Here is a 27,663-nt window from a genome sequence, read left to right on the forward strand (position 1 = left end):
GTATATTTGAATTTGTTATTCAGTACCAAAGCAGAATTGCCTCTTAAATGATTTCAAGTTTGGTCTCCTTTAAAAAAGGCCAATGCAACATATCCTTTAATGATGTTATTGCGGTGATTAGCTCTGCTTTCTGAGAGCATTTTTTCAGTTCTTAGATAAGCCAGTTCTTGCCATAAAGACATCCTACCCCCTGTTAGTGCTTCTTTATATTGCCCAATCAGGATCAGCGCCCTTTAATACCTGCAATGTGGAGCATTTATGAATGCTGAGGGGGAGGTCGGTTTTGCTAATTATTGCTTTCTGCCGCTTTTCTTCTGCTCCTGTGAGTGGGCGGGGAATACTCCGGCAAAGGTCTCTCTCTCTCTGGTAACACCAGCTGGAGGTCTCTTTTCCTTGACTTATTTTTAGTTAATTATACGTTGTGATCCTGCATTTGTAAGTGAGTGTATGACTTCTTTTTTGTTTTAATTGTATTACGTCATTTTATATATTCAATAAACACGTATAATCCTCCATCTGAAAATGGGCAACGCCTGTGATTGGCTTCTCATTTACGCCAGTGAAGACCAGAAACAGCTCTGATTGGCTTCTCATTTACACCAGTGAAGACCAGAAACAGCTCTGATTGCCTTCTCATTTACACCAGTGAAGACCAGAAACAGCTCTCATTTACACCAGTGAAGACTGGCAATGCCTCTGGGCTAGCAGGCTGTACCGATGCCCTCGCTATTGTTTCCGCGGCAGCCAATGCCTTAAGCATGACTCTCCCCCAGTGTAAAACCATGATGGGTGACATGGCTAATAAAGAAACAGATGCCTCAAATGAAGACTCGAAATGAAAACCATCAATCTCCTCCTGCTCCTCGGCCGCTGGCTGTGTCTGTGCGAGACTGCGCTGCGGTGGGGGACGGTGGGGGATGATGTAATGTCATCTGTTCGCCCGGAACCTTGTATACCGTGCACTCCCTTTCATAACAGACCAATCATGGCTCAGACGGTCAATCATGAACCCCTGGTCCGAGTGATTAGTAAAGAATGAAAGATAAGTGGTCCAATCTGGTATGTGTGCAGAACTGTGAGATCAATAAGGCCTCTGTTCTCTGGGAGAATTCACACAAATCGCGGTTTTTGATTCTATAAAGAAGCTCCAAAACTGCAGTGCACAAAAAATTTTTTAAAAAGAAAGAAGTACTGCACAGGGGGCAGATGAATTCCAGAAATGCTGACTTAGTTCAGAAAAGGGGCTGGTGGGAGGTTCCTTTTTTGTAAACCCTGGTGCACTGTGCGCTCAGTGTTCTGGTTTGTAGTCCTGATTCCGTGAGGGCCCTGGCTGGTGGTGGGGCTGAGGGGCCCAGATTTTGCGAGAGCACCTCCCTCTGATCAGCGGGGTTTCCGCGGCCTGCCTGCAGGGGCTGCGTGGGTGGAGTCGGTGTGAACGCGGCGCGGCTCAGCTGGTGGATCCGTGAATGAAAAGCGGCGTGATGAATTCCTGGGGTGCGTTTAGGAGGAGGGGCGTGTCCTCGCCTCCGCTCTCATGCCCATAGAACGGCAGCCCGGCTCATTCTGCATTGAGAGCTGTTTGGCCTTTGGTTATGACTTTGCTATTAAGAAGTGTTCAGAGCCGGCCTCAGCCCTTCTGGGGGGCCATTACATTACATTTATTTGGCAGACGCTTTTATCCAAAGCGACGTACAAGAAGTGCATTTCATGGTCATGGACAACTGCTAAACACAGGTTCAGTAAGGTACAATACTTATTTTGTACAGCTATTTCTAGCCAAGAACACAGTTTAGTTCACACAGTGAACACTATTCAGACCTAACCTCTGCAAAGCCAACTAGGCAGAAGAATAAGCTGCAGTATTAGGACAAATACAAATTACCAAAAAGTGCTGGGATGGGGCAACATGTAACAAGTGTCATGAAAAAAGGGGGGGGGGAGATTTAGAGTGAAATATACAGCGTGGTGGTGGTTAGTCTAGGTATAGTCTGAAGAGATGAGTCTTCAGGCCACGGCGGAAGATGGGTAGTGAGGGGGAGGTTCGGAGAGGGACGGGGAGTTCGTTCCACCACTGGGGAGCTAGGGTGGAGAAGCTCTGTGATCCCTTAGGGCGGGTGGGAGGGGTTGCAAGGCGCCCTGCTGCCGCAGAGAGGAGTGGTCGAGCAGGCACATAGAATCGAGTCATATCCTGCAAGTAGATTGGGGGCTGTCCTGTTGGCAGAGATGGGCCCTAAGCCGGATTTGATTTGGGAGTCCCGCCCCCCCCGCATCACTTGGCAACCCGACCAACGCAAGCTTAAGCCCACTGTCTTGTTAAGATTTCTATGCACACATACATTATAAACATGCAAAAAGGTGCCTGTCAACAGCAAAGGTACCTTTTAGTAAGACGGTGAAAACAAAGTCTGTTTTCCAGAGCAAAATATGTAGGCCTATATTGGCTGTGCGAAAGGATGAAAAGAGCAACATTAAAAGTAAACTCTAATATTTCAAGAATAACACTGAAACAGCCATTTAATCATGAAAAGTTTAGTAAGACAGACTTTCCCGTCGAAGGCTTGGTAGCTGAAACATTGGCATGTTTACTGCCGAGAAAATAAATGTGCTATTTCTGAAGCATTTATGTAAATGTGCGAATTCCATTCTTCACAGCCGATTTATGCCTTTCAGTTGTAACAGTTTTTTTTTTTTTTTGTTGATAAGCGTGCCTTTCTGGACTTGATTCACTTAACTCTGCGCCACTTCGCTAAGCTTCCCACGCCTCCGCCGCGCCATAACAGAAGCTGTGATTTATCGTAAATATCTCAACACCATCCCAAAGTGCACTGCACGCCAAATGCTTCTTTTAATGCGCCAATGACACAATGTTTATCTGTATCGCAAATTAATTCATTCTGCATATCATAATGTTTATGAGACATTTCCAAAGTTGACGTGGTTGTAATTAAGAAGCCAAACCAAGGCATCACCCTGAATGATATGTCTAATGCCAATGAATGCAGTGCTAATGAACAGTTTTGGATTGGACTCATAATTAATAAACATAAATGCGCACATATTTCAACCACACTTTATTCAGGAATGATGAAGAAGCTTGCAATTAATTGGTTTAGGACATTTTGGAGTTACATGCATTCAAGACTTTAGTTTTCATATGTATCCATGTATATTTAAAAAAAAAAAAAAAAAACTTTTTGTGATGGTCTTGTTGTATCACCAGTTTTTTTTCTAAACGTACTGCCATTTCTCCTGACCTGTTTCTTGCATAACCTTCATATCTTCAGAATATCACAAGCATCATCAATGTGAATCAAAATGATCAGACAAGCCACAAGCTTTGGCAGCTATATTGTGTATGGCCAGCACACATCAAGTTGAAAATATATCTCCTGGTTTTCAGACTATTTTCATCATTTTCAAACTCTACGTACTTACAATTTAGCACATTTTTTTTGAGAGCATTCCAGCTCCAATATATTACTTCAAATGTGACATGGCATTTCATGCAGTGGCTGCTAGGCTATAATGCATAATATTGCACATACAGAACGCATGTAACAGGGTGTGGAAACAGTTTCCTCTGTAAATTTACTCACATGTCCTCTGAATTTTATATGACGTAATGTCTTCTGGGGAAGTAGGACAGGAGGTTGGATTCCAGGGAGTTTTTTTTTTTCCTGGCCTCTGTTCTTCATGGTTATTGTGTAGTGTTCTTTCAAATGACCCATCACACTGCCTCACCAGTCACCCGTGAGTCATATTCAGCTGCACCAGGTAACCAAATCCTCGCTCGCTGCACGACATGGTCCATTCTTCAGTGGTTTGAGACTAGGAATGGCGAAAGGCTTTCTCGCTAATACTGCGGTAGCCAGAACACAATCAGGTTTTGGACATGTACAGCGTGAGCGCCGTGTGTGTGCCGTGTGTGTGCACCCGTTCGGCCTGATCTCTTTAGTCCCCGTAAAGAGGCCCAGGGGAACTCTGATTAGCCTGATTAATTCTGGAAGTCTTTGCGTTTCCTGTTGAAGCAGATTTTTTTGCGGGGCGGCTCCTCCTGCCGTTTTTGAGCGCGGCTGTGGCACGCGCTACGGAACTGTGCTGGAGCCGGCAGACCCTCGCGGTTCGGGGGGGGGGGGGGCAGGATTGTCGCAGGATTGTTGCTGGCTCATAGCGTACCTCCATAGGTCTATTTCCCAAATTGACAGAGGAGGTTGCGAGGATGAGGTGAGCAGTGTCAAATCTGCTCTCAGCGCATCAACTGGACTGAAAGGTGGTGCTGTAAGTGGTCTGACTATATTATGGTCCAAATGTTTTGGTGATTTGTCATTTAGTTTGCTGGCAGTGGAGTCAGAGACACACAGCATCCAAATCCAAGACCAGGGGTGGAGTCATAATCATGACTGAATCATAATGAAAACGATGGTTTGTTGACTGAACCAGAGAACACCAGAAAAACAACAGGAACAATACCAAATTTTTTTCTTTTTTGGTGTAACACACCTGTCAATCAAAACCTATATTTTACTATTTTTTACTGTTTTTAAAACCAGCTAAAAATGATCCAAATCAATTGGTTCCCCTGGGCGACTGTTTTTATCCTGCCCTCCCTGTGTGTTGTTTACACATTTGCGGCTACACGAATACTGCACAGGAATGAGGCAAAGGGCAAGACCAAAACGAAGCTTTAAAGACATGTAGTCACTAGCCACAAATTACCGGAATGGAAACGGGCTGCCAGGGTCCATAGCCTGGTTTCGAGGGCCCTGCTACCGCGGCAACATACACACTCCTTCCCGTGGGCCGTCTGCATCCCACAACGCCCTGAAGGGGGCGGAGCCCGTGGCCTGCCGGAGTCCGGTGCCCGCCCTCATATCCCCTCATCCTGCCTCCTCAGGAGCACCACCGTCCGGGAGGCCAGGAGGAAGGCCACGCCCGTCAGGACCTCGGCGATGAAGGACATCCAGGCCAGGGCCAGGGACCACCCGAAGCGGATGTCCACGTCCTCCAGCGTGCTCCCGCCCGAGATGCACAGGGCCTCCCTGAAGGCGGCGGCCGAGTAGGAGAGGTACACACTGATCCCAGCCAGGGTGATCAGAGCTGCGCGGGAGGAGAGCGATACGGACGGGTCAATTACACACACACACACACACACTGCGTATTTTACTTGCACTACGGGCTAAAGGTATTAGCTAACTGTGGTTTAAAAAAAATTAAGGCAGGTAAGATTTCGCTTAATTTTGTAACCTCTCCACCTCCCATTTGATTGGATAGACTTCCAAAATTGTGTCTAATTATAATTAAAGCCAAAGGAGGCTATTTCAAGCAAAGTCATGTAAGATTACTTTTATGTTTAAAACTCAATTTAAAACTCATCTTTCTGTTTTAATGTAGGTAGAAAAAGTTATACTTTGGTTTCTTATTCAATAAATGTGCGTATATATTAGCTGAATTATGCTCTACCTAAAGTTTTTTTTTAAACCACAGGTGGCTTGATACCTCTGATCTGTACTGTAAATACACACACACACACACACAGTTATACACACATACATACATACATATACACAAACACACACACACACAGTTATACACACATACATACATACATATACACAAACACACACACTGTATATGTTTATATACTGTTTATGTATCCATGAAAGGCTTTCCACATCACCCCTTACCTCTGATTGGCTACACGTTGCACGGGCTACATTTTGCATTGCCAACTTGCAACTCTGATTCTACAGAATCATCACTGCAGTTGGCCTACCTGGTCCGCTAAAGAAAACCTATTTTAAAGTAGATCACTGCTGTTACTAGCACTGGTTCTTCACTTAAACTGGGGTGCTGGTCGGAGCGTAAATTCATATGAAGGTTCTGAGTTGGTCCGCAACGCCCAAAGAAGGTTATTTTTTTGTACGGTTTATTCATTTTAAGGTTTATTTATAGTTATTCGTTGAGCAGAGCAATGTTTACGCACTTCAGCAAAGTGTCTTCCCCAGAGCACCGTGACTGAGCCAGAGTTCTCCCAGCCTGCTTAATATCCAAAGAACTCCGAGGCACAGAACAGGGCACTTTCGTGCCCTGTGAGTAAATTTATCTTGATTGCTTTTCTGACGGATGAGCCCGAAGGTAAGTCGGCAAATGTCTGACATCTGAAAAAATTTCACAATTTCCGGGCACCCACTGGTAAGGGTGTACAGATTAGACCCCTGGAGCTCAAAAATAATTTTCCAGGCGCTTTCACAAGCTCTGAGGCACTCCCTGGCTTTGAATTATTATCCATACTGGACAACCTGTGTCCAATTATCAACCACGGCGTTGGCTGGTTTGGAATATGCCCTTATGCAGAGCAATAAGACCTGGCATGTGGTTATCCACTTATCCAGCTGCTACACATGTATTGAATTCTGACATAAGGTTGATCACCTAGCTCGAAGGCACAATACTAGTGCCAGTCCAACTCAATTTCATGAATCTATTATAATCAGTTGAAGACCTTTAAGTGCTCATAGAAAAAACTAAAAGGAAAAGAAAAGGATACATAACATTAACATTCAGATAAAAGGGGATAGTAGCTTTGGGTTGTAACCAGTTACCAGGCAGGTATTTTATATGTATCCTTGACAACAGGTGTAGGAATGCATTCATAAGCACTGGTGCTATGGGTTTTTCCAAGCGTCTGTGGATTTTATTTTTTTGTGCAGTTAAATGCTAAAAGTGGAGGCAATGGGTTTCAATTTCTCTCAGCTGGCTCAGCTAACATTGCTACACTGATATATATAAATAGAGCTCTGTAAATCAACGTAAGCACTGGTAACGGCGGAGATTTGGCAGACCTCCGAGCAGGAAGAGGGCGCCGGTGAACAGCAGCAGCAGGTAGGCTCTGGCCAGGAGGCTGAAGAAGCCGGACACTCCCCCGATGACCATCACGATGATGCTGAGGGGCAGCAGGATGACGAATGTCCCGTGCATATCTGGGTGGGGGGGGTGCACAACAGTTACAGGCCTAGCATCACAACCTGATAGAACAGCCGTCTCAGGATTTCTGGTACTACTGGTAGTACTAAAATACTGACTTCATCCTTCTGTTCATCCTTCTATAAAAGCACTCAATTAAGTGAAAGCAGTGCTTTAGATATACGTAGCGCTCTCCCTATCTTCTGTAATACCTTATCGTCCACTTCTGGCGATTTCGTGAAACGCCAAACTTTCCAAAGGTTACAAAGTAGAGCACAGTTTACAGACACAGTTCAGTTCACCGAAGCATACTATTATTGTAGTGCTATCACTTAGCTGGCAAGTTTAACATGACTGAATGTGAAACTGCTCTGTCCTTGTCCCTAGGTATTCAAATGATAAAACTCATGCAAATGATGTCCCACATGGGAATGGAAGGGGGCTTGCGTAGCATTCCCTGCTCTGCATGTCCTTTAGCTGAGCTGCAAAGTGTTTAGTGCAATAGCGAAGCAATTAGCAGCCTGAGCTTTCTGAGGCTGTTGCGCTCTGTCATCATCATTACATTTCATTTGTCAAAATCAGCCATTAATTCATCCAACTGACAGATGAAGCGCTGCGCCGCACAACCGGGGAAACAGGGATATTAAAATAGACAAAGGTAAAGCTTGTGAATGAAGCTGTGTAGAATGTGCTTGTGTGATGGAGAGTGTGTGTGTGCGTGAGAGAGAGATATGAGTATATAATGAGTTTGTTAGACTCATTTTTAGACAGTTCAATAAAATTGAATGCCCTTTTGAATGTGAATTGTAAATCTGCCTAATTCAGCCCTGCATGCATTGTTATGGGCATTTCTATGTACTTGTATATTCCTTATGGAATTCCGCATGCAGGTTTTCAGCTGGATGCTTCTCCCATTTAGTGTAGTCTTGCTGACTAAGTGGACTCCATATAGCATAATGGGCTGAATGACACAGTCAAAGATTTTTGTCCAGATTTTAATGGGAATGTTTGGCTTGTGGAATCTGCTTTTGATTGCATAGAAAGCCCTGCGGGCCATTTTTTTAATGCATTCCCTGTTAGACCAAAGCTCCCTGACACACTGATTTTTAGTCCTAGGTAATTGTAGTTTGTAGGTTGGTGTTTCCTAGAGAAAATAAGCAGTGCTGCCTCACCCCATGCCACTGTGTGAAGAAATCCATTCTTTTTTTTGCCAAGTTTTTATTCTGAAAACCTTCCCCAGATTACATAGATGCTCACATAGATGCCTCGGTAGTTATTGGGGTCAAATTGATCTCCACTCTTGTAGATTGGGGACATATAAGCCCTTGGCTCCAGACCTCAGGGAAGCAGCCTGGTTGTAGTACCAGGCTGAACAACGTAGGCCTTCTGCAGCTTAGGGGTGCTGAATATAAACATTTCTGTTCTGATACTGTCAGGGCCACAAGCTTTTCTGGGTTTGAGTTTTTGGATTTTTTCAGTTAATTCTTTTAGAGTAATTTGGTTGTCCTTGATTGTTGATTCAAGTATCTTCAGCTTTACTTGGAAGTAGTTTTTATTCCAAATTGAGATCATCCTGAGAGTTCCATAAATAGGTTTTTTAAATGAGTCCTACAAATTTCTCCATTTTGGATGTCTAATTCTTTGGGTGTTTTGTCCCTTAACTTATACAAGGGACAAAACAGAGTTTAATGTTCCAGGGAGCCTACCTGAACAACACGACTTGGCAAGCTTGTAAAAATGCCTTCCTGAAATTTACCTTTAACTAATTTCCACCTGTGGCCATTTGTCTCACTTAGTAAGTCTTGTAGTTCACTTTTTCACTGCTCTTAAGCCTCTAATCTCCTGTCGTAGATTTTTTCTTTTTGGCCTTGAGCCTGAAAAGACTGTTTTCCTTAGACTTTCATTGTATAATACATTTAATTACTGGAACCATATGTTTATAATTTATAATGCGTTTTTCAGACCACATTGAGAAAATTCCATGGTGAGCATAACTGCGGACTGCAAAGTGAAAAGAAGCCGTGGCTTGGTATGACATGTTTTGGGGGAGAGCTTGCGCTTGCTTGCCCTCTCCCCAAATTGACAGCATTGAGCTCGCAGGGATTAAGCTGCAGCAGTGAGCATGAACACACACAAATTGGATATTCCAAATTGGGAGAAAAGAGGTTTTAAAAATAAAAAACAATACATGGGTGAATACTCTGAGAAATAGTCCTCAGCTTCCCGAGCGCCGAAGAGCACTTCAGTCACATCTAATTTCAAAGCGAAGGTAGGGTACTTTGATCAATAAAACCATGGCATTGATCAAATCAGGTTGGCTAGACAAACAAATTCATTGGTCAGTCGAAGTGAGAAAAGGCATTCCCTCGTTTTTCATGTTCAGCAAGCACGTCAACTTTGAGAGGTGTCGCTTCTAGCTAGCTAATTACTTTCAATGTGTGATCAGCTCATTTACCTCACGTGTTGCTTTACTGACTGTGTTCATCCAATTCATCCAATTCAAATATGACCAAAACCAATAGTGCTTGGACCCCTAGTAATAGATTAAAGAAAATGCCTCAGTGTAGTGATGGGGACTATAATTTAGGAGATATCATCTTTCAGATAAGATGTTAAGAACATGTAGCCTACTGACTGATTATTGTCATTAAAGATCCAGTGGAGCTTATCCAAGTACCAAAACAGGCTCTTTCATCCAGGCCACCTAATCATCAGCCAGTGTAGCTGAGTTAAGAACTCCCTTCCTCTCAAGCTCAGCTGATGTGTGGTGTGGGGTCTGCCACCAAATGCCTGCTATGTGTCACCCGGTCGTTCAGGCTGAGGTAAATTTCTTTGAGCTTGACTGAACATTTTAATGAGAAATGAAATCCATTTTCATTACCATTGCAAAGTACAAAACTTCAGATGGTCAGAACAGTCAGATGGTGTACAGAGACACACCATTTTAGGCCAGTTCTGCTTGCCAGCAGAGAGAGAGCGACTGACTCAAAAGATGTTCATCGCACAAACAGCAAGCAACATTGACAGTTTGTCTAAATGTTTCCCAGCCACATGGTGACATCACGGTTGGGGTTGGTCATGCTTATCGCCATTTGGAAAGGGCTGCAGAGAAAGAGAGCAGCTGCGCCTGGCACCGAAAGGGTCGCTCAGCTCCAACGGGGGGGCACACAATGTGTCTTCCGCAGGGAAATGGTAGGCGAGTAGAGGCTGGTAAACTGCTGCCAACAAAGAAAAGAACCATTTGTCAGACCTGACCTCTATTTCGCTGAGGAAACAGCAGAAGGAAATTTGACCCCAGATTTGGAGATCGTGGAAAGGCTGGAACTGCAGCGATAGGAGCAGGAGGATGGCCGCAGTTCAGCTGAGCCTCTATTTCTAAGAATGTTTCGAATGACTCACGATTCTGGTCGTCCTGCCTGGTAATTGGCCGATAAACAGTCCAGCCAATGGCTACGATAACTGCGCTGGTTGGGACTAAATCCGCTGTAATCAAACTCAGAAGATTTGCACACCTGCTCAAGTCGAAGCAATGCCTATTAAGGCCTCACACACCTGCTTATCTATAATATTCGGAGATATTGGGAGGCGCTTCCTTGCACGCATTTATAAAATGATCATTTCCCATGTTAAGCGCACAAGCACAGGTGGACAGCAATAATGGTGCAGGAATTCCACTTACCCTGCATTCCTGGTATCGCAGGCTCAGATTAGATTCACTGAAAATCAATTAAAACACTTGTGAAATCAGGAGGTTTCTGTGTATTCGTGGAAAGACAATGGCAGTACGTCATCACTGCAGCGGCCCCTTCATGCATTGAGTTACAGCCCTTGTTTTGTTTCTGTCTGACCAATGTGATGAGTGCGTTCTTCTGGCTCTCCACATCAAAGGCTTCAAACCGTGTTCAAACAGAGGGTAACGCTGATCATTTAAATGACGACACTGCAAGCCAAATCAGGAAATGTGTTCATCTCCCTCCATTTTTTAATACACAAATGGATGAAATAGCAGTTACATTTTTACCAGGTGAGCTTTATTTATTATTATTATTATTATTATTATTATTATTATTATTATTATTAATAATAATAATAATAATAATAATAATAATAATAATAATAATAATAAATTTGCTCAGGGAGTATTGGAGTTTTCTGGTAAACCTGCAGGAAATACTACAAATTTAATTTGAAAATATACAAACTGAAAGAGACTATTTATTAAAGTTTGCATTATGCCCTTCTGTTGAAATGTTCCCCAACCACCCCCCCCCCCTCTCCCTCTCCCCTCTCCCCTCCTCGCGTACTTTGAGAAATGTAATTATTTACTCACTCTGGCTTCTGTGGGTGTAATCTGGGGCAAATCTCTGACTCACACCAATCTGTTTTGCAGCGCTGGAGCCAATCGTCCTGTTTCCCCCCTAGCAATCAGCCGGCCGAGGCCGTGACCGTGCACCGAGCAGGGGAAAGAGTACCGACCTACACGCGGAGGCCGCTTGGCCGTCCTGTAATTATGAACAAGTTGAAGACGCCAGTGGTGATGAACACAAAGAATGGTAATGACGATAACAACCACAGAAGCAAATTAAAACGCTGCTTAATGAGAAGTCGGCTTTGCTCAGAAAGGTCACTGTATTCCCTTGCAGTCGGCAGGCGTGAACCTGCCATTGTTCTGTTGCTACAGCGATGTGCAGGCCCACGTCCTGCCTGTCCGTAACTTCAGCGTGCTGGAGCGTTTTCCTACTGAAATCGGACACCGTGTGCTTCATGGTCACTTATGAGCGCAGGCCTTGTATATCAGATTGGTGTGTTGCTGCTACCTGCTTCAACAACAGGGAGGCAGAATGAGTTGAGTATGTGGGAAGGCTGCATGTTCTGTGACTTCCAGAACGTTTCATCATGCAGAAGAAACAGCTGAAGAGTTTATGCACAATGGAAGCTTCAGTTTCCAGAACAAACTGGATTGGTTATCGCCAGATGTCTCACCCGCTTGAAACGGTGTAGGGACTGTGTGCGGATGCAGCCTACTGTCTCGTATGAAATTCTGACAGAGCCAGTGTTGACTGTAGCCAGCAGTACCGCAGGATGGGGCATTATTGGGCAATCTGAGAGAGGGATCCTGTAGGCTGGATTGTCCTTGTGCCATCGGACAGCACAAACACCGCAGCAGAGGTGGAAAATCCAGGTTCAGAAAGTAAAAATCCTCCCCAGTATTTTGTTCAAGTCACTTGGAATTGCTAATTAGCACAATTCTTCAGCCAACTAATTAGTGAAATCAGCTGGCTGAGTTCATGGGTGGTAGCAACACATGGCAGGACTTTTGCATTCGGGCGCCTGGACTTTCCGCCTCTGCACTGCAGACTGATGAGGAAAAAGAGCCCAAATCCCACAGCCCCCTCAGCATCAGGCACATGGCAATGGCACATCAGGGGTGCGTTTGCAGGAACCTGACCGGTATGCTGATGTTTTTCAGAGTCCCAAATCTTTGTGTTTGTCTGCACTTTTAATAAAAAAGTACCACTTCATTATCAACACCCGGATTCTCAGCGGGGCAGTGGAAATGAGTAGAAACTGGCAGGCTTGCCGCGTGAGGCTGAAAAATTTTCTTTAAACCCCTTTTAATTACAGCAGTCTTTATGAAATTAATTATGCCATCTCGCATGTGTCACCACAGCCATCTTTATGAAATTATTTATAATGTCTCACGTGTCACCACAGCCATCTTTATGAAATGAATTACAACGTCTCGCATGTGTCACCACAGAGTGATCTGTATCCCCCCACTGTTTGTCTAAATGGCGGGGTAACTATTAAAAATAAAAGAAAATTCATAACAGTTGTGGGAAACATTGTAATTAACGTCAAATGGAAGTAATGTGTTTTTGTTACTGCCAGCATTTGCAAAGAATCCGTTCTCACTTTTTGCAGGAAAGAAGAGGCTAAAAGATTTTAAAGGTGCTTTCGACAGGATGAGAAATAAGTTATTATGAGAGAGACAGAGAGAGAGAGAGAGAGAGAGGCATGCGTTTTTTAAATGAGATAACTGTTGATCTTATTTACTCAGTCTGTAGTTTATACAAGCACAGCTGCTGTTCTGTAGCCTCAGGTTTATTTATCATCATAGAAAACATTAATTACCTGTAAATACAACAGCCACAAATGATCTTTTTACTTTACTTTCTAATGAATCCATTTTAAAAAGTAACTTTTTCTAAAGCAGGGCTGCCCAACCCTGCTCCTGGAGATCTACTGTCCTGTAGGTTTTCACTCCAACCTTAATTTGGCACAACCTGATTCTACTAATGAGCAGCTCAACCAGATCTCCAGCTGTTGAATGAGATGTGCTTTGCTAGGGTTGGAATGAAAACCTACAGGACAGTAGATCTCCAGGAGCAGGATTGGCCCATTTGGCTTGGCTTATTTCCTCCTTATGGCACAGTGACCGCTTTTCAAGCCTCAGAGAAAGACATCGCTCACAATAGCCGGTACCGGTGAACTAACTGTGCTGTATCCCCATTGCACTGAATATTTGCATGTGTTTAACTGTAAAGCCTAGTGTTTCGCATTATTTCCCCTGGTTTGATCTGTCCTCCAGAGTGAATGCACAGTCTGAAGTGTGACTAGCACATACACCAAATAATGATAATAACATGAACGGCCAACTGCTTTATCCTATTTTTGAGTGAGGGGGATGAAATGAGGCATTAACCATCGGGAAAAAAATGGGCTATGCTGAGACAAGCTGATATTTTTCATTCTGCACAATGATGTTTTCTCCAGATACAGTGGTCAGACATCTCTCCTCGGAAACAGGAGCACACTTTGTTTCTCCTACGTCTGGTTAGATAATCTGTTTTGCCTCTGATAAGGAGTGCATGCAGCCTGGTATCCCAGTCACAGCACAATGAAATTTATCTGTCGAAAAAACTGAGCCAATTATAAAACAGAAAGCTCTGTTATTTTATCCTGAGAAGGGTGTAATTATATTGTAATTATAATCCCTCACTGCCTGTCATTTAAAAAAATAAAACTCTTCGTTCTCACTGCTCTCAAGTGGCTCATTCGGTAAAGGCACACACTCACCAATCTGCGTTTGTGAAATATGTAATACTCCTGTTAATTTACTTGCATATCACGGGTTGGTGCTTCAAAAGTGGCAACCTCAGTGAGGTCAGTATCGAGGGCCATTTCCTAGGAGTAAGCTGAGACCAGCAACGGGAAACACCGGCAGCCTGATTCATCAAATGTTAGCTAGGGCTGGTTTGGAGACTGATGTCTCAAAGAGGTTTTATTCTTGTCTCTGCAGGGCATTTGTGTTGCTGGCAGCCGTGCGGTCTGTTCGCTAGCATAGCAGTGGCCCGCGCGTGTTTCTGAGACTGGGTCAGTAATGACTTCGTGTGCCCCAACTGTGTGAGTGGGCCATCATGGACGGTCCCGCAAAGTGGGACGGGGGAAGAAACACCTGCACGCATGGTGAGAGTGCGCAGTATTTTCGCGGCCTCGCCACGTCAGTGAGGACATCGCGATCACAAGACAGGTCGAATTGAACTCGGTTGAACTCGTGTAATATCTCTCGGCTAGGGAGTCCTGAAATGGTTGTGTTTTGATTGGAGCTTGTCCCTCGGGTTTGATGTATGAGATCTGGCTGGATTATATTCGGAGGGGGGAGTTACAGCCAAAGAAAAAACCCCGTCCGTTTGGTCCTCCTCCTGCATCTAAGTTCCACGTCTGTCTTTTATCTCCGTCTCTCCTGCTCTCCCGTTCTCTCGCTCGCCCGCTCGCTGGAGAGAGGGGGGCCGTTGAGACAGGTATTAGTCATCAGATGAAGTGGAGAAACTGCTCCCGTCCTCCTCGCCGGCTCTGGGGACGGCGACGCCGAGAGCATGCCTCGCTCAGCTCAGCTCCAGCTGTTCGGCACAAAAGTGCAGACCGCTTCGCCATGGAGACCTCATCTGCAGCCAGTATGAATGAGGTATTCAGAGAATACCTCTGATCTGTAATCCTCAAATGATAATGAAACTCACAAATTAAATCTGGTTTGCCCCGTCTGTTTGAGTGTATGTGTGTGTGTGTGGGGGGGGGGGGGGTGTGATGATTGTTCCCTAGCCTTGAATTATGTCTCATGGGTTAGTTCACTTTCATATTTCACTGACATTTCTGGAGGGCTCCACCTGCTATTTTTTTTTTTCTGTTGAGAGGGTCGTGTGTTAAAGAGAAAAGGAAGGATGAGTCTATCTGTCTGCAGGCTTTGCTGTTCCCATTCTATTTAGCAACAGAAACGTATTGTACTTAAATGATCATTTTTAAAGGTGTGGAATATATTATGTTATTATCATAATGTATATTGATGAGTGCATTATTTCATAATAAGCCTCCACAGGCTATGCTATACATTATCCCATTTCTACCATAGCTATTAGCCAAAGAAATGAATTATCTACCAAAAAAATCATTTAAAATACATTTTGTTATGCATATTTATACATTTAAAAATAAGGGAAGATGGTCCAGGCTACCAAAAAGCTTCTGTTCTACACATAATTTGGCTGGAAAATGGTCCTTCAAACAAGTTCAAAATAATGTTTTGTAACACATGACAACGGAAATGTTGCAATACTGCATAGCCTATCTGTGATTTACCATAAACAAATAATAGTGCCAGACCACACTAAATACTGCAAGAGTCTACAAAGTGCTCTATGGTGTTTACATAGTGAAATGCAATTTATATTTTGTGTAACATTTCTTTTTTTTATCTTGAAGTCTGGATAGATAAAGTTAGAAGAAACCCACTGCAAATGTTTTTCGCCTTGTTTAATGTGTGAGACACTTTTCAGTATACTCTTTGATACCATGCAGGGATTGACTTTGTTTATATACTTTGCTTCCTCCTGTTGTTCTGATTAAATCTTGTACCTCGTGTTTTGACTCTTGTAAATATTCCCAGGGCTGGGCTCTGTGGAAGGCTCCCTGTGCAGTGCACGCATCGCAATGAGGCGCCCGCTGTGAGAGGGAGGCTCTGGATGGGGCTGAACCTCCGATTGGCACAGCTTGCTTTCGTCTGACACCCGGCCACGAAACGACTTCTGCCTGACCACGCATTTCAATTTCCTCTTTTCAGGCATCGTATTCGTCAGAAACTGCACGTTTGCTCGCAGCCGATGAGGGACTTAGCCGTACAACTGACTCTCACCTGCGTTGAAGAACTAAAGAGGTATTGTGACCAGCTCAAAACTTACGTGTCCTAATCACATTGCCCAGGCCAATGCAAATGGCTGTTTCCCTAAGCTAACCACTAACTGTTTCCCTAAGCTGCTGAACATAATCCTAAATTTGCCTCAACCCTAACACTTAGCGTTTTCCAAACCCTGACCCCAATTCTTACCCTAACCCTAATTACATGCCTGGGAGTCATATCAAATATGGGATGTTTATATTAACTTGTATGAAATACATGCATTGCTATGTTGTCACCCCTGCTGGTCAAATGGGCACCAGTAGATTTCAGTCAAAGCTGCATATGAAAGATCTTCCTCCAACTACACACTATGCAAGCTTAGTCTGCAGTGTGAAAAGAAGCAGCTGGTGACACCAAATGTTTCGGAGGAGAACCACGGAAGCCTCAACTCTCCTGAATCGGCATTGGGGTTCGTACAAATATGTAGCTGCAGTATTAAACGTTTGGCCATTCCAAATTAGGATGGTAACTGGATATGCTCAGTCCTGTGTTGGGCATCAAATTTATGAAGAAAAAAAAATTTTAATGGATGAGAAACAACCTAAATAGTGTGTGATCGATACAAGGAAATAATCCATCATCACTTGAAGTCATTTATTTTAAAAATACTGAACAACTTGTAGTCATTCAATCAAGGATTAAGCCTTGTCCTAACTTTCCCCCTCATTCCAGAAAATAACCCCAAACTTACAGTACCTCAACCCTAATGCTTACCATTTTCCTAACCCTAATGCTTATTTCCACCCTAACCCTACCCTAATTCTAGCCCTAAAGCCTATGTCTAGCCCTTGGAGTAATCTTCAAAATGTAATTTTTCAATTAATATAAATGAAAAAGACTTTAAATAGCATTCATCATATTAAAAACAAACAAGGCAATGTGTTTGACGTCTTTTATTATGAGAAATTTCTTTCACTGGAAATAATATTAAAATAGATAAGGCTATAGTCTTTTGACCAAAAAGTGAAAAAATGGATCAGTCAAAATATGGATGAAAAAGACTTTAAATGCCATTAATTTTATAAAGGCAAGGCATGCCAAATTAAAAGGCAACTGAACCTTTGTGTTCAAACTAAAGGGGACTGATTAATAATAGTGTGAAGAACAGTTTTTTTTTCTCTTTCTTTGCTGTAGATGTGACGTTCAGGGTCGACTGATCACAATGACTGCTTCTTGTGAGTGACAGCCATCTTGTCATTGATTGAAGTGTTCAGCTTTCAACTTCATGTCTGAATGATCGGTTGTAGCAAAAGGAAGACCGTTTAGTGTCACTTTTTTAATGTAATGGATTTTTTAAATCAGGCATTAGTCCCCATTGTTAATATTTATATTGAGATGCATCAATGACTTGAGATTTCTGATTGTGTTTGCAATGGGCAACTTGCCAATAAAACTGTCTCCATGACTGTTCATGTTTATGTTATGTTGCCAAGGTGCTGATGTGCTTACTTTCCCTGCGTGTGCGCAATGACTAAAGAAGTACATGAGAGTGCCTAAGAATACAGCTCTACGTCAGCACCCACATGACATTTAATCACAACTGAACCAGACAACATTCTCCGCGCCGGCTTCTCAAAATTCAGTCATAATGGAGAAATAATTAGACAATAGTGGACAGAACAGTCGGCCCCCAACAGCACTTTCACTGCTTGAATTTGCCTTCAAATGCGTGCTTGAAAAATATGAGCTTGACTTTTTCCAGGAATATGCGAATATATCTTAGACATCATATTCCTAGCTGCATGTCTTAATTGAGACAATGCTAACTTTTTTATCAACTGTATACATTTTTGGTAGGGTGCAATAACCATTCTTTTTCTGAAAAAAATTTTGAGGGAGTATATTTTTGTTTAATAATATCTGGTTTGAGTCATATTTTTTGTGTCTGTTACATTACACTCACAGCATCACGAGTTAAGATTGGTTGGGTTTATTTTCTGTTTCAAGTCACAGTTTTTCAGATATTAAACAGTTGGCTTAACCAGTAGGTGAAAAATATCTAGACAATATCATTTCCATCAGTGGCTTTTGGCTATACAGAATATTTAATTGTGTTGTTAAAACTGATTAGCATATATTTTGCATATATTTTTGGAAAGTGCTGTCATCTATTGCCAAATAATCAACTGTAATCAAGACAAAAATCAAGAAAATTGAGAATAGTTGGAATATGCACAGGTATTATCAAGATTGGAGCTCAATATCTGTACCATTTTGCCAGAACTAGCTGGCTACCTAAAATGGATTCCTTAAACCTATCCAGGACTGCAAGCAAAAAAACTGACTGTTGAAAATTGCACATACAGAAATGTGGTAATGTGGCATAATGGACTTGCAATAACTCAGAAAGAAGTACTGCATTGTTCAAGGATAAAATAGGATTGTGTCATAAAGGAGGCTATAACAATAATAACAGTATTTATAATAAATACTGCTTATGTTTCTTAATATTTATTTCCCTGACACATTCTTGATAGCTCTCCGTCTACCCATCTGCACTAACAACTCTGATCCCAGAAGTCTATTTCAGAAAGGCACAGGATAGAGTAACTATGGATAGAGTTATATCCAAATGCATTTGTGTATTTGGACCAGAGAGGCTATTTCCAATGACTTTTATGTAGAAAAAAAGATAAAGGAAATCCCCAGTTTTATTGCTGCTTCCTCATTAAGAAAAAATGTATTAAATGCATGAATCAAATCTTTCCGTCCTCTTCCAATTCTAAATGGATTAATCACAGCAGCACCCCTGTCAGTCTGGGCTCCAAGGTAGCCCAACTCAGTCATAAAAAAACTTTCCAAAGCCTTAGCCTCTGATTTATATCTGAAAAATGATTCTTAAAATATATACAGTAACGTACATACATATACATACACACATACACATGTACATACATACATACATTCTGTGAGAAAGTATTTGCCCCCTTCCTGATTTCCTCTATCATTGCATTTGTCACACTAAATGGTTTTCCTTAAAATGTAATATTAGACAAAGTTGATGATGTGATAATGATGATAAGATGTTGATGAGGTAACATTGGCGATGTAATAACGATGTTATCACGATGACGCTTCTGACAGGATGAACGCAGTGATGTAGAAGCTGTGATTTACAATCTATAACTGACAAGCTAACAACATACATAGACATGACTCTGTATAGCAGATTTGGCTCAGTAGCTACAACAATAGCAATACAAACTACAAACTGTAATGGGAAAATAGCCTACGCTGCAGGATTAGCTACTATGGTACCGTACCTCACAATCCAGAAGTATTGAGATATCCAGGTAACTTCCAGAAATATGCATTTCTGACCACAGTTACCCTGGATAACATATTCCCCTCAAAGTTCCACACTCACATGCCCTTAAACACTGGTCCTCAGCATTGGTACTGTAAGGTGAACTGTCCATCACTGAACAAGCCCCCACAATCATCCCTCTTTAAAAGTCACTGAGGTCTTGCTCTTTAGCGACTTTAGGCGTACTTATAGGCAGCCAAGCCTGTCCAGTACTCTTATACTGTACATGACTCTCAGCATGCCAGGTAGTTAATTGTATAATTAATTCAAGAATCACGCCTGGGTGGAAGCACATGCTTTCAATACACGTTACATCCCTCATTTAACCGAATATTTCCACCTTTTTGGCCACTGCCTGTACATGCATATACGTACTTACAGACAGTAGTGGAGCACTGGATGATAAATTAGAGGCAGAGAGGATGCAGACGAGATGCGCATCACATCACAGCATTCTGGTACACATTTAGTTTCATCTTTAGTTTTCGACTCCCTGCGGATTTAAAATCCAGAGAGTTGTTGAGTTGTTGAGTGAGGTCTTGACAACATATAATTGGGTTCCATCTTTCCTGCCATTCTGTGGTACTTTCCCAGAGAAAGAACGGACTGTAATTTTCCAAACCCAAAACCCATTGAGTTTTTACCTGCAAGACAAAATGACTGTCAAAAGAAAGCATTTTGCCTGTGTACAATTCTACTGCAACTGCCCCAGAAATGGCCATTAAGACAGGCAAAGGAGCAGAGTAAGTACAGTTGCAGAAGACATGCGCGCCACTCTTTTTGGTCTCCACGACAAGACTATTCTGTTCCAAAAAATGAAAAGTATACATTTTTTTACTTACTGCCTGCCAACTGATATTTCTGTCACTTTCAAATCAATGTTTAATCATTGCAGATTATACACTGGGCCACTTACTGTAACAACTGTGGGTGGTTACTTGTTTGCGGATCTTGTTTAAGCAATGATCAGATTGTGAGCACATGTTGAACAGAAGGAAGATTAAGTTTTATTTCTGTACTGGTGGTGTAAGGAATACCCACTGAAAAACAAATGCTTGTTAGAGCAGCTAATAGGATCTGTAGGATGTATTTTCCATGAGCACCTGAAAATGTTATATGAAACATAATGTAATTAATTCATTAAACCGCGTAATTAAACCTAATTAAATCCTCCGTGAGAAACGGGCCAAATGAGCTGCTCTCCCCTGAGGAGGATGAGGGTGATTTGCTGCAAAGCAGCACAATGATTTTCCAGGCCCTAGCACTGCTGCCTGATGAGGTTCAATCCATTAAAGCTAGACCTATATTCCGCTCCTGATTCCCCGCAGAAATCTGTGTGGATTGACTTTTTTTAACTTTCCTAGGTTGAACTTGCAACTGATTTTTGCAACGATTTCCTTGGCTACCATTTCAGTTTGAAAGGCAATTATATTTGATGTTCTGGTATCAAATATGTTTTGACTAACTAGTAAAAATCTGATTTCCTCTCTGAAATGTCAGTATTGCTTTACTTGAGTTAGATTTTTCTATTGTATGTGGCTAGTATGCTTCTTAATGTGGATAATAGCCTTCTATGTGGTTTCCTCTTTTTGTTATTGTTAAAATGTCATTCTGCAGGCTTTAATGCATAATTAACCCTCAGCTTGCAAGTAAGTAGAAGTTTATTTCTTTGGCACCTTTCAAGAACAAATTCACAAAGGGCCTCACAGAGGTATAAAATAATACAGACATAAAAATAGAAATGGAAATAAAAAGACCAAGCAGAGACCTTAATGGTAAAAGTTAGTTTTTAGGTGCCACTTAAAGGTGTCCATGGTGACCAAAGATCTTAAGTCTAAAGGCAAACTGTTCCAAATATCGGGAGCCACTGTGGCTACAGACCTGATCACCCTGTTTTTTTTAAATCTAGACCTCAGGATGCCCGGCAGCCCTTGGTCTGAGGACCTGAGGGACCCACTGGCGGTGTAAGCACAAAGTAGCTCGCTAATGTGGGCAGGCACCTGACCATGCAATGCCCAATATGTGATAAGGGTTTTAAAAGAGATCCTGATTTGACGAGGCTAATGTAGCGAGGCTAATGTCGCCATCTATTCTTAGCCACTTGTAGATTGTCCATAAAGGATTTACTGAGGCATGTCCAAAGGGCACTGCAGTGGCCCAGGTGCAAGGGGTGTACACATAAAAGGCCTAAGTCAAGCAGTGTTCCTCAGCTGGAAAAAATAAGAACGAGGCAGAATCCTAACCTAATCCTAATCCCAATCGGCAGGTGCATCTACTGGATGTGCTTTTCTTCTTTTGGAAACATATTTGGAAATGAAAAAAGGGACAAAATGAGTTTACTTGGAATGTCAAGTGAGTCAACAGTTCTGTGAAGTTAGGGAGTGTGCTGCTGCATCTTCAAACCCTGGCAGTGAAAATAAACACTCTTGCTTCAAAAAAAAGAAAGAAAAAAAACCACTTTAAGCAATGCGACCATTTCATGATTCAGAGATTTGATTCTCTAGCTGTCATTTTAATTTCCATGGAACTATATATTCATTTCTCCTGATATATGTCCCATCTCAGTCCTTCTGGAGGGATTATGAATATACAATTCCACAGTCCCTTCATTGATAATCACAAAGAGCTCTTGGCCCTTCTGTGTTATGGGGCGTATGCCAATTTGTAAACCCATAGGGTAATACTCATTTTTCTCATATATACACAAACATAGAAATGTATTATTTATTTCTGGACAGAAACCTTCTTCCCTATGGCCATGGTTATACATGTAAAAGGAAGGTTATTTCAGGTTACTCTCTGTTACTTCTGCAACAACCAGTGCCAACTTTTGAATGGCCAGATGTGTTTCAACACGTTTTTTTCTTTTTTTTTTTTGCTTCACCCCCCCTTTATCCTCCTTAATTTGGAATATCCAATTATATTCTGCACTCATTGCAACAACCTCCGCTCTTGATGTTGGAGAGTGCAGACGGGCATCTCTCCGCCAAAGCACATGATGTCACCGCCACTTCTTACCACAGCTCAGTCTGGCTTGCTCAGACATGAGTCGCCCCCTACAGGGGGACTTGCGGGTGCCCGGCTGACCATCAGAGGTCACTAGACCTGAGCGATGAGATGTGAACTGGCTGAAACAAAACCAGTGCCAACTGTGTGCTGTCCAGTGGGACCGCCAAGCACAATCAGCACTGGCACGGTGCGAATTTGATACCAGATCATGGATGAGTACCTGTTTAAACAGGATGTACCACCTAGGTGTAATTCGATTGTCACTTCAGAACCATTTGTCATTTTTTTTTTGCTATTTTCAAGTTGTTTTTATATTTTTACACTCAGCGAGGGAGACACTCAGTGCCTGAAACTCCGCCTCCCTCTCTGAGCGATGCTTCAGCCTATTGTCTGCAGCCCTGCAGTGCACCTGGCAACCACTGGCACGCGCACAGGCAGGATTCACCTCCAAAGCTGTATCACTGCACTAACCAATTGTGTTTTTGTATAGCGTACCACCCAGAAGGCCCACTGCCCTTTTTAACAGATGCGCTAAAATGATTGCGAGGAATGCTCCCGGAATTGATCCTGTTCCTTCTGACATTTACGCCCAGTTGGCCTACGGGGTGTTATGATTTGTTTCGTACATCTCTGAATTATGGCATCTGTGGTATTTGGACCCGCACAAATGAGCAGAGTACACGAGAGCAAAGGATTTATGTCTTATGTTTATCCTAGCTCTCCTGCTCTACAACCCAGCGGAGACAGCATGCCCCCTGGGTACTGCCAATTAATACTGGACAGGGGAAAACACGCCCTCTAGAGGCAATGCTCGAGAGGTGCAGGCAGGCAAAGCCGAGTGTGAAAGAGGCTCTTCTGTCACAGAGGTAGTACATCACAAGTAGTGAGAGGACTCTAAACATGCAGCACGTCCAGCTGATTCTCTGTCATATCCATGGTGAGACTGGCCGCCTGGCGATTATGGCACTTTTGGGCTGTGATTGCAACCAGTCTGCCATCAGGGGGCGGTCAAGGTGAAAAATGCCAGAATTTAATTTTGCTCCCAGTCCGACCCTGGTAATATACTAACTCTTCTTGATTGGGCTGTAGGAGTAACTAAATTACAGCATAAACTTTATCTTGAACTTTTATGAATACGCAGTTTGTGAACAAAGACAATTCACTTGTTCATTTAGAGAGGATCGATCTCTGTATATAAAAACAGCCATAAGAACGGCATTTGGTGACCCCTAAGAGTTGCATGCCACTGAGACATTTATGCCTGGTGCGGTAAAGTTCCCAACAACCCGTATCAAAGAGATTAATTGATCAGTAACCTGCATTCTGACTGCACCAGCTACATCAGCTGCGCAGTCCTCCAGTGCAGTTACTCCAACCGTGTAGCTACTAGCTAGCAAAATTAAGAGTGGCAAATAGGCAAATAATAAAATATAAATAAAAATAAAATAAAAATCTAATGAACAGCTTGATTTACGAATTGTAATTTCCATCAACTCCTTGGCAGTTACTGTACCATAAGAATTGGCACTGGCTTTACAGTATGTTAACATAATGAAATGCTGCAGTTATTGGTCACGGTCAGGCATTTCAGCTCAGAAAAAAAGTTATTTTATTTATTCATTTTAGCACCAAGAATGTCCCTACATTGGTGAAATGTACCTATTTATAACAGACCAACTATAGACTTGTTTTTGTTGCTTTTTTCGATACTGGCAGAAAAGCTAAGCTCATCTATACTATTTATATTGTAATTATACAGGCTATCCACATCCATTAAACTGAGAAGCCTTCATTCCTTGCTGTCTTTTGTTGAATTCATTGGAGGTTCTAACTTCAGCACAAAACAACACCCAAAATGAAGGTCAGTGGTCCACTGTAAACTTTTTGTTAATGAATACCACAGCATACGTTCCATCACAAGTTCCAACTCACCCCTACAACCACTAATAGAGTGACTATATATATATATATATGTACATATATATATATAGTATAATAACCCACTTGTTAGTTCAGCTGTTGTGATTAAGGTCATTGATCCACACAATCTTCAACCCAGCATACAACCAAGATGTCATTTTCTCAGTTGATGTTCTCATTTAATGTCAGTTAAATGCCCGCCCACCATCTCCATCCTAAATACAGCTCAAATGACTTACACCACGTCTTTTGTACAGCAGGGCAAATGTTTTAGCCTTGAATTTTCCGCAGAAAGTTGGCAATTGATTGTCACTTGATTTCAAAGTAATCCTTTAAAATAAATAAGTCAGTTTTATGAATGTGTGCGCTTGTGTGTTATAATACTCCGAAAACTACTTCTATTGTTATTTTCTTCATAATAATCACAATCATAACTCCCAACATCATTGTTATCATAACAGAAACGTCCGGGTCTTACTTAAAAGTTGTCTCTGAGAATCTGTGAAGTTCCTCCCACCCCCAAATGGGTTTACGAATGGCCAGCACTGGTTTTGGACTGCAAAAGAATAACATTTGGAAGTAACTCACTAATACCCTTGACAATTGAAGACATATTTATGTATATATATATAATATATATATATATATATATATATATATATATATATATATATATATATATATATAATATCAGAAACTTATTAAAATACAAATAAAGTAACTCACAGTTGCAGGTCCTCCACAGTCCTGAATGAGAGCTTAGGTGGATAGAAGAGTTGTGCTCCCACTTGGACGCGTCAATAATGTACCAGAAATCGGTCCCGATAGCCATAACAAGAAATGCAAAGCTCAAGACCCCGACGACTGACACAAAAACAGCTAAAGCACTCAGAGTAGGTTTCATATTTGTAGCGAAGACAGAAATGAATTCTGTTATTATTGTTGCAATATAAAATGCTCCTCTGGTCACTGAGAGAATTAGATTGATGCGTTCATTCGAATTCTACTGCAAACACTGTGGAGCGCGCAAATGATAAACCGGGAGGTGGTAGATACAGCCTACAGTACAACTGATTTGCCTCCGCCCCCCGTCTCGCTCCAAAGGGTGCGCAAAAGTAGGGGCATGCGTAAACCGTCGCGACAGACCGTTCTTTAAACAGTTGAGAGCTGAACGATTTACACGAAATTTCACTTCTTGAAATTGGCAAGTCTGTAAAACAGGGAAGTATACCGCGGTCCGGGTCGACTACTTGAATTCAGTGTGAAATGATAATATCTTTATTTGTATAGGTTGTAAAAGATTGACGATCAAAACACCAAAATGAAACAGTAACCTGTTATGGATTTTTTCATTATTATCATGATCATCCTCATTGCGCATAAAAAAACTGTTACTCATATGGGTGAACACATAACATACAGTAAATTGAAGATACATTCAACTCCAAATAACATATTAAATGATTATTCATGTGGCAATTTCACAGACGTAGCCTCCAAAGTAACGTTTGAAAACCAATCAAAACGACAACTTTTAATGCAGAATAACGATTTAAAGAAGGAACATAACGCTATGCTTAGTTAAAATTAAAGATTTGTTGACTTTAAACTATCACCTATGAATTCATATAATCAAGTAATACGTATGTTGTTTATTGGAATAATTGGATTTGAAGATTCATTTAAGCCAATGCTATGGCCTCCAAGCTACGTGATTAAACAGGTAAAATATAACTTAATTCCTCTCAGGCCACATCCCGCCTTCAAATTGGCTACATTGTCTGTTATAGCTGTACATCCTTGTTTTAACATAGCTGTAACACAATTCCGTGACAGTTCCATGAATTAGTATTTCATTTAATTGATTTATAGTTGTACTGTTGTGGTTGTGGTGGTGGTAGTAGTATTCCCATGGCGTTGGTGGTCTGGTCTAAGTAGCCAACCTGTGTTCAAAACCCAAATCAGTTGGAAACGTTTTACCTGCGCTAAAAGAGTTAGCAATGTAAATGTGACCGTTTGATTGACAGGTAAAACCAGCACAGTTGTTCATTTGCAGCTGTTAATGTTTCAGATGAACCCCTGCTCATCTCTGAAGGACATAATGCTTCCTTGATTGTAATTACCGGTGAGACTGATTTGTGTGGTCTTGATGGCTGTAGGCTGTTCCGTGTGGTCTCAAGTTAACAGGCGATCCTTGAAGATACTGCAGGGGCCCTGGCCAGCTGGCATGGGCGCAGAGAGAATCTGCCCCCCTGCCCCCCTGTCACCAATTCCAATGTAGCCCATTCCCTGGTCTGCGATCACACTTTAACTTTTTTTCAATATAACCACGGAAAGTAACAATGCTTTTGTTGATCCTGGACCTGCTGTAAATATCTTGGCACAATTAAGTGAGGATACTTTTGAAAAATTTGACAATCGCCCCCAATATTAAGTAAACTAAACTATATAGAATTTTAACAGCTGTTAGCTAACTAACTAGCCTCTGGATCTTGTGCGTAGTCAAATGGTGAACTTCCTGGTTTGGGGGTAGCTGGTCCAGGATTGAACTAGGAAATAGCCAGTTTGGCTCTGTATTCTTTTGTATGGCAAATTTGCATAAGGGCTGCAATTTCTGCATAAAAAGAGCATGCAGCCAGTTGTACAGTTCTGTGCTTGTGTTTGAGGCTGCATTTAATTTGCGTGTTCATACATGAGAAAAAAGGCTCAAAGCAGTGATCTGCCATGTATGTCCGTTGCTGAAATGGGAACATTGGTGTCAGAGTGGGTCTTAAGATTGAAGAAGAACTTTCACACGTCTTCCCGAGAGACAACCAGAGGGGACGAATGATCAGAAGAAGACAGCAGCAAAGATAGCCACCCCCGGCGAGGAACAGGGCGAGCGGGGGCTGGGAATGATGGGTTTTGCAGCCGGGGAATATAAAGCAACATCTCCATGAGCACAAAATTCAATTTCCGTCGGCTGTAGGTGCAACCCACCACCCACTGGAGATGGCGGGTTTGCTGTCTCATGTGGTGCTAGTGTAGCCTGTTGGGAACCCTCCACTTAGATCGGGCACCGTCAGTCTGTGGGCAGGAGCGCCCCAAGAAGAAAAGGGTGAGCCACTAGGGCTGCAACGAAAATAGCATTCATGTATGTTGTCAGGTAGCCGGCATGCCAGTAACTGCACTGATTGACACAGGCTCTACTGTCATTGTAATACAACAGGGACTGTTAGCACGTAGCACA

At 42.2% G+C, this 27,663-nt stretch overlaps 1 protein-coding gene and 1 long non-coding RNA gene across 2 annotated transcripts; one reads left to right on the top strand and one right to left on the bottom strand.

Moving 5' to 3' along the window:
• Window positions 1-3,235: 3,235 nt before the first annotated feature.
• LOC135243704 (transmembrane protein 114) lies at window positions 3,236-25,484 on the bottom strand. Its single transcript, XM_064315700.1, has 4 exons — window positions 25,161-25,484; window positions 24,913-24,990; window positions 6,843-6,980; window positions 3,236-5,097 (listed from the first exon to the last, which is right to left on the bottom strand). The coding sequence occupies exons 1-4, from the start codon at window positions 25,336-25,338 to the stop codon at window positions 4,868-4,870; spliced, it is 624 nt and encodes a 207-aa protein (XP_064171770.1). The 5' UTR covers window positions 25,339-25,484; the 3' UTR covers window positions 3,236-4,867.
• Window positions 4,987-12,796, top strand: LOC135243705 (uncharacterized). Its single transcript, XR_010326757.1, has 2 exons — window positions 4,987-5,125; window positions 11,354-12,796. It is a non-coding gene; the product is annotated as an uncharacterized LOC135243705 (long non-coding RNA).
• Window positions 25,485-27,663: the final 2,179 nt, after the last annotated feature.

Source organism: Anguilla rostrata, chromosome 17 (assembly GCF_018555375.3).
Source record: "Anguilla rostrata isolate EN2019 chromosome 17, ASM1855537v3, whole genome shotgun sequence".
Taxonomy (NCBI): Eukaryota; Metazoa; Chordata; class Actinopteri; order Anguilliformes; family Anguillidae; genus Anguilla; species Anguilla rostrata.

Bases quoted from the DNA above. Each gene is read 5' to 3' on its own strand.
- LOC135243704 (XM_064315700.1), bottom strand. From the start codon at position 25,338: ATGAAACCTACTCTGAGTGCTTTAGCTGTTTTTGTGTCAGTCGTCGGG. The intron at 24,991-25,160 runs GTGAGTTACTTT...ATTCTTTTGCAG, and splicing joins ACTGTGGAGGACCTGCAACT to TCCAAAACCAGTGCTGGCCA. The intron at 6,981-24,912 runs GTAAGACCCGGA...CCCCCCACCCAG, and splicing joins TTCTCAGAGACAACTTTTAA to ATATGCACGGGACATTCGTC.